Source organism: Penaeus japonicus, unplaced genomic scaffold (genome assembly GCF_977035675.1).
Source record: "Penaeus japonicus unplaced genomic scaffold, GWHDUDI00000001_assembly GWHDUDI00000018, whole genome shotgun sequence".
Classification (NCBI taxonomy): domain Eukaryota; kingdom Metazoa; phylum Arthropoda; class Malacostraca; order Decapoda; family Penaeidae; genus Penaeus; species Penaeus japonicus.
Genome location: NW_028234420.1, coordinates 28,199,076 through 28,206,575, shown reverse-complemented (window position 1 = coordinate 28,206,575; position 7,500 = coordinate 28,199,076). Strand labels below are relative to the sequence as shown.

Here is a 7,500-nt window from a genome sequence, read left to right as displayed (position 1 = left end):
AATATCCTGGCACTGTTGGATGAAAAAGTTGACAGGAAATTCATTACCAAAGGGCTGATTCAAAGAATCGGAACTCTGGTAAAATCCAAATTCTGTACAAGTCTGGTATATCCATGATCGTCCTGTGTTTAAAAAAATTAGAGAACAGATATACTTTAAACATATAATATTCTCCAAACAGAAGAAAAACACTCTCATTCACATACTTAAACCCATATTTTTACTCATATTCACACTCACATCATGCTTCCACTCACACATACTCACTCTCTAAAAGTAATCAGACCTGTGAAATATGTTTCTTGGTAAATTAAAATTGCTATTCTGTGTTTGACTAGCCATAGACAGAATTGAACTTTGAATCTTTAGATGAAATGGCATAATAGTATATATCTCAATGGCTGGTTCAACTTAAAGTGAAATTAGGATACTAAGCTAACCAAAAAGATTACTTCACTTAATCACTTATATATCACATGCAAAAAAACAACATAACAGATCAGAATCAAATATTCAGAAACCTACAATTCTAAAAATCATGAAAGTAGTAGTTGTAAACTAGCTACAAGAATAGGACTAAAATCTAGTGAATGAATGACTCCACTTTGGCCACCTTAAGTGATGATTTCAAGAAATAAATAATGAAGATAAACCTAGTTCAGATTACTAAAGTAAGAAGTGTAAAGTCATAAATGGGAAGTATGGCGCACTTTTCACTTTCATATAGACACTTGTATATTTTGATAGTAACTTTCAAATGTTTTCTTGTGGTCTGAAAGGGTACACCTTTGGTAGAGAAGTAGGGTGAATAATGACAAAGAGTATGAAAAGGAGAGCCAACAACCATTATGAAAGTTAGCATAACTATACCTCCAATATTTGTGTTATTTTCCCAACTTGTGGTTTTTATTTCCTTTATCATCGACTCGTACGTGTGGTCCAAGCACTCCTCTTCATGGATTGCAAGAGCCAAAGAGTTAATGGCTGCATATCTGAAAAAAGGTGAAGTATCAGAGAATATATCATTACTTTCACTTACAAAACTCTAGAAGTAGAAGCAGTATGGAGTCTTTAGCTAATTCATATTTCTAAAGTTCATAAGACTTTTTTAAAAATCATGATAATAATTATACATGTGATTCTTAGACCAAGTTTAAAATTGATGAACAAAATATGAAAAAATTCACATCTATAATTTTGAAACTTCACTATAAAGTAAATATAATACAGAGAAAACAAATATCTTCCATAAAAAAAAAAGTTGTCAAAATATACCTTGCTATCGCTGGCCCCTTGGATTCATCCAGCATAATATCGCACAAGGTGTCGATGGTGATATTGGTGCCCTTCACACCCTCAAAGTCACGGTTGTCCTTGTTATACTGCACAACATCTTCAAGGTTCTCGGCCAACATTGAAAACAAGTTGGCAACGTCTTTCTTGTTCTGCCCATCCAGTGGCGAGCACAGTCTGAAGACAAGGATTTTCTTAGTCATTGACAAAGAGAAGAGACGTAAAGGATGAGAAAGATAAAGTGGTGAGGAAAAGTGAAAAGAAAAGGTAAGAAGAGAAAAGAAGAGGAGGAAGAGAAAAGAAGAGGAGGAAGAGAAAAACACAGAAAGTAAAATATAGGAATGAAATGAAGTGAAAGAAAAAATAAGATGAAGAAATAATCAAATATCTAAAACAATATCAGGAAACTATCGTGCTATGCATGTAATACTACAATATCTGATGGTGGATTGACTAATAATGAATAAATTGATCACCTTAACAATTTTCACAAAGTAGCATATTGAGATCACCAAAACAAATCATAAAGTAGTATATTCAGCAAAGAGAAAGATATACTGAAATTAACTGAGCATCTTATCCAAAATATCAGTAACATAAAATAGCTATTTCAAATTATTTATTTTATCACATTATAGAAAAAAAAAAAAAAAAATAGAATTAGGTCCTAGATTAATAATAAGTATACATAATATTCACATAATCTAAACAAATCTGTAAAACCGTGTATAAGAATATCCCTTTCAAGTATGGTTTTCCTCAATCCATTTTGTCATGCTATACTTTTAATACCTAAATAATATACTCTAATATTATGAAAAAAATATTCTACATAGCCTTCAACAATAAAAATTTAAACATTTAATACATTATAACAAATCTAAAACATATCCTACCTTCAAATGCTTTCGAACATCAAAATCACCTAGCCTATCCTTTTCAAACATCAAAATCACTAAGCCTATCCTTTTCAAACATCAAAACATACTTGAATCGTTTCGTTATGCTCTGCCATCCAACCCTATGTAACAGGAGAATGTTCAACTGACGGGTTGCTTCCTTTACGGCTCCATCGCACTTCTCACTCACTGTCGCAAGAGAATCGCGTACAACCTCAAGGTACTCTGTAGAATTGAATTAATTGTAAATATAATAAGCATCTCATTAGTTTTTACTTGGTGGGTATTTGAAAAGGGAAAAAAATGAATTTTTGACACATTGGATAATGAGCTTCAGACGTATTAGAAACTAATGTGATAATTTCTATATACAATGGTTAGAAATATTATGTTCATGACAAAATATCCTGAATGACACAGTAATATAAAGCAGTGCAGGTTTTTTGGATTATATAAAAATCAAAAATGAAAGCAAAAAAAAATCAATTACAAGCCAATTTGGACAGACAATTTCAAAAGTAGATGCAGATAAAACATACCAATTATAAATAAATCCAAGCATCATTGGCAATGTATGGTACATTGTACAACAAGCAATTTCATCTAACCTTTGAAATTAACCTGTGCAACCACAGGAGCACTCGTGGCAATTGAACCATGAACAAGATGTGGATATTTCAACCTATACCAGGCAGCGAGTGTACCAGGATATGAGCCACCAAATGCAATCCACTTATTTTCCTTCAGGCCATGCTCCTCTTGCATTGCAACTGTGAACATTGCTAGGTCAGCCAGAGCCTGCTCACTGCTGAGATAGACAAGGTTCTCCGTAGATGCATCCCTAGAGAGGAATCATTATAAATATAATTAATCAAAATCTTCTTAAATGATATCCTATTATATATATGAAAAAAAAAAATCTAAGAAGCATTATCAATCCTCATACATAATCTTTCTGATCATTTACTAAACCAACAGATAACATACTCAGTTGGGTGACTCTTGCCATAGAAACGGTGCTCCAGCTGGAAGAGGTAAGCATTCAGCCGCTTTGCATAGTCAATCCAACTTCCCTCGACGAGCCACACTGGATTGGCTGGTCCCTCGCCCCCTATCATGAGGAAGACTGGGCCACCAGGTTTGTAGAAGGTGGAATTGGTGAAGTATCGCTATAAAGAAAAATAATTGGAAATGCTAAGCTTCAGAAAAAAAAGGAATTCAAAACTAATTAACAAATTAATACTATATAAATGATTATGCAAAATATAAACAATCATATATATATATATATATATATATATATATATATATATATATATATATATATATATATTATATATATGTATATATGTATGTATATGTATATGTATATGTATATATATGTATATGTATATGTATATATATATGTATATGTATATGTATATGTATATGTATATGTATATATATGTATATATATATGTATATGTATATGTATATGTATATATATGTATATGTATATATGTATATGTATATATCTATATCTATATATATATGTATATATATGTATATATGCATATATATATACATATATACATATATATAAACATATACATATATATACATATATATAAACATATACATATATATACATATATATAAACATATACATATATATACATATATATAAACATATACATATATATATACATATATGTACATGTATATACATATATATGTATATGTATGTATATATATGTATATATATATATATATATATATATATATATATATATGTATATGTATGTATATAATGTAATATATATATATATATGTATATATAACATATACTATATATATATATATATATATATATATGTAGATATATACATATATATACATATAGATATATACATATATATACATATATAAATATATAAATATTATATATACATATATCTATATATATACATATACATAATACATATATATAATATACATATACATATATATATATATAATAACATATACATATATCTATAAATATATCTATATATATACATATACATATACATATATATATCCATATACATATATATATATATACATATACATATATATATAATATATATATATATAATATATATATATTATATTATATAATATATAATAATATATATACATATATTATATATACATATATATATATATATATATATATATATATATATAAATATTATACATATATATATTATATATATATAATACATATATATAATATAATATATATACATATATATATAATATATATATATATATATATAATATATATCATATATATATATATATATATATTTACATATATATAACATATAATATATTCAATATATATATATATATATACATATTGAAATTCTACATATATATAAATGTATATTTACTTATAATATATATATATACATTATATTTACACTATATATATACAATATTTATACACTTCTAATATATTTATCTAGACTTTTATCACATTTCATATATATACATTTATTTACATATTTATAGTTATATATCTTATTAAATACATTTTTATATATATATAATACTATATAGCTTTATATAAATATATTTTTTTACATTTTTATTACTATTTTTTTTAATTTATATTAATTTACTTATACATATATTTATTTTCATTAGACATTTTCATTTTTTTTAAATACTATACTTTAAATTCTTTTTATTCAATATACATATACACTATTAAGAGTTATTTTTATATTTACAGTTGATCATTGTAGTTTTTTTTATGTATGTATTCTTAGATAATCGATTATACTATTAATAATTTGTTTTACTATACTTACATTATTTATACTTTTTTATATTTTTACTATTAATTATTTATAGTTTATCATATATATAATCTATATATATAATATATATAATCAATACATATTTCATGTTTATATTTCTGAGTTTATTTTTTTATTTTTTCTTTTTATGTACATACACTTTTACACTTAGATTCTTTAACAGTTTTTTGTAATTATATAGGTTTTTATATTTACTATTATCTTGTACATTTATTGTATGTATATTACCATGTATATTTATGTATTTGTTCTTTGTACTATATGTATATTTATGTATTTATAATACATCTATTGGTAACTACTATTGTTGTATTTTGGTTTACATCATATATGTACTGTATTTATATGTATATATTTGCTATATCATATGGATATGTTCTATATATTTATGTATATGTTTATATATATATGTTTATATATATATTATATATATTAATTATATTTATAGTATTTGTATATATGTATTTATATGTATTATATATTTATATATATGTATATATATGTATATATATATATGTATCTATATGTACATTATATGTCATATATATAACATATATATGTATTTATTTGTATATATATATCTTTTATATATCAAATACCTATCTATATATTTATTTATATTTATATATATATATTTAACTGTATATATACATGGTATATGTATATATACATGCTATGTATATTATTTATGTATGTAATATATTTTTATGTATGTATGTATATTATATGTTATGTATATATATATAATAATATTATATATATATCTATATATATTAAATATTATATTTATATATATATAATATATATTTATATATATATATGTTTATGTGGTATATATAATATATATATATATTTATATATATATATATTAATATATATATATATATATATATATGGATGTAAAGGATATATATATATATATATAATATATATACTTATATATATATATTATACTATATATAATGTATGTACTATATTATATAATATACTATTCTATATATATATTATATTATATACATATATATGTATGTATATATATATTTATACTATTATATATATATATATATATATTATATGTTTATGTATGATATTATATATATTTTTATTTTATATATATATATTTATATTATCATATACTATATTATATATGTATAAATATTATACTTATATATATATATATATATATATATATATATATATATATATATATATATATATATATATATATATATATATGTATTATCCAGGGTTCCAGAACAGTTAATTTCTTGAAGCATTAATAAGCAAAGCACATAATCAAATTATATAAATATTAATTTTCACATCATATCAGGATTACAATGCAGCTAAAATTGCTGTTTATGACTCACATATCGCACAAGATAATATATTTCCCGTGACATGTTACAAATTGAAAAAGTTATACAAGCAAATTCATCAAGTAAACACTGTGGCCAGCATGCCTCTGATGCTCAGGCAAAGGTAAAGCAACTTAAAAAAAATTTATCCTACGAGGTTTCCATTTCATTTTTTTAAGCCTAAAGACGGACAGACTCCTTTGCCACATCCATTCTATTTGAATTGAAATTGAACCGATACTGTGTCATAATCACTAATCTAACTCATGAATAACCAATAAATACACTGAGAAGTACTTAACTGTCATACTATGAATTAGACTAAAGTGATATATTAACATTTAACTGGCAGGAAATTTAGACAAACATTGAGGTAGTTATTTAATTCCTATAATCCCACAAACAGATCAACTTTGATGTAAAGGTACATATGGCTAACCTCTAACTCATACATAAATATGTACAAAGTTATCAAATAGCCCAAATTACCTTAGAATTTATACTGTCACATCTCTGTGGTGGTACAGTTAAAATGTGCCAAACCTACTAGACTACAGCTTTTTATCCATTATAAAAAACTAAGGTATGTAAATTTTTATCAAATAGTGACAAAATTGCCATACACACTCGTTAAATATTTGTAAGGTTAATATGACCTAATTTCTATCATACTAATTTCTACATTCCCTCTGACAACACAACATAAAAAGCGACATTAAATGACAACCTGACACACTAAACCAGAGCATTACTCAAAACACCCTCAGAACTTACCTGCTTCCATGTCTCGGTATTGGTGGGGTCAAAATGGTCCAACTTCTGCAAGAACCACTGGTCCTCAGGGAGCTCGGTGCCCTCAGGACGTCGAGGGGGCGTCAGAAGACCTCCTCGGCGACGTCTTCCCAACCTCGTCCCAGTGCTTGAATCAAGGGCTAGGATTAAAATCATGAAGGTTATAAGAGCTTTGGGATTAATCATCGTCGATGTGGAGTCACAGGGGTAATAAAGACGTGCTTGAGGACGATTTTTTTGTGGAAAATGTGGGGTTTCGGTGGGCTGTCGGTCTGCAGGACGAGATAGCCTCCTTGCATTGCCTCTCTC

General features: G+C 25.1%; 1 protein-coding gene across 1 annotated transcript in view; it reads right to left on the bottom strand.

Moving 5' to 3' along the window:
• The window catches only part of LOC122257539 (putative serine protease F56F10.1), an 8,760-nt gene that overhangs the window by 1,089 nt on the left and 171 nt on the right, over positions 1–7,500 (bottom strand). The window contains exons 1-7 of the mRNA XM_043022858.2: positions 7,174–7,500; positions 3,180–3,361; positions 2,801–3,033; positions 2,282–2,417; positions 1,276–1,470; positions 871–992; positions 1–122 (exon numbers count right to left, since the gene is read on the bottom strand). The exon at positions 1–122 is cut by the window's left edge and continues 11 nt beyond it; the exon at positions 7,174–7,500 is cut by the window's right edge and continues 171 nt beyond it. Coding sequence (XP_042878792.2) covers positions 1–122; positions 871–992; positions 1,276–1,470; positions 2,282–2,417; positions 2,801–3,033; positions 3,180–3,361; positions 7,174–7,377 — 1,194 coding nt within the window. The 5' untranslated portion in view covers positions 7,378–7,500. The remainder of the gene's footprint in view (positions 123–870; positions 993–1,275; positions 1,471–2,281; positions 2,418–2,800; positions 3,034–3,179; positions 3,362–7,173) is intronic.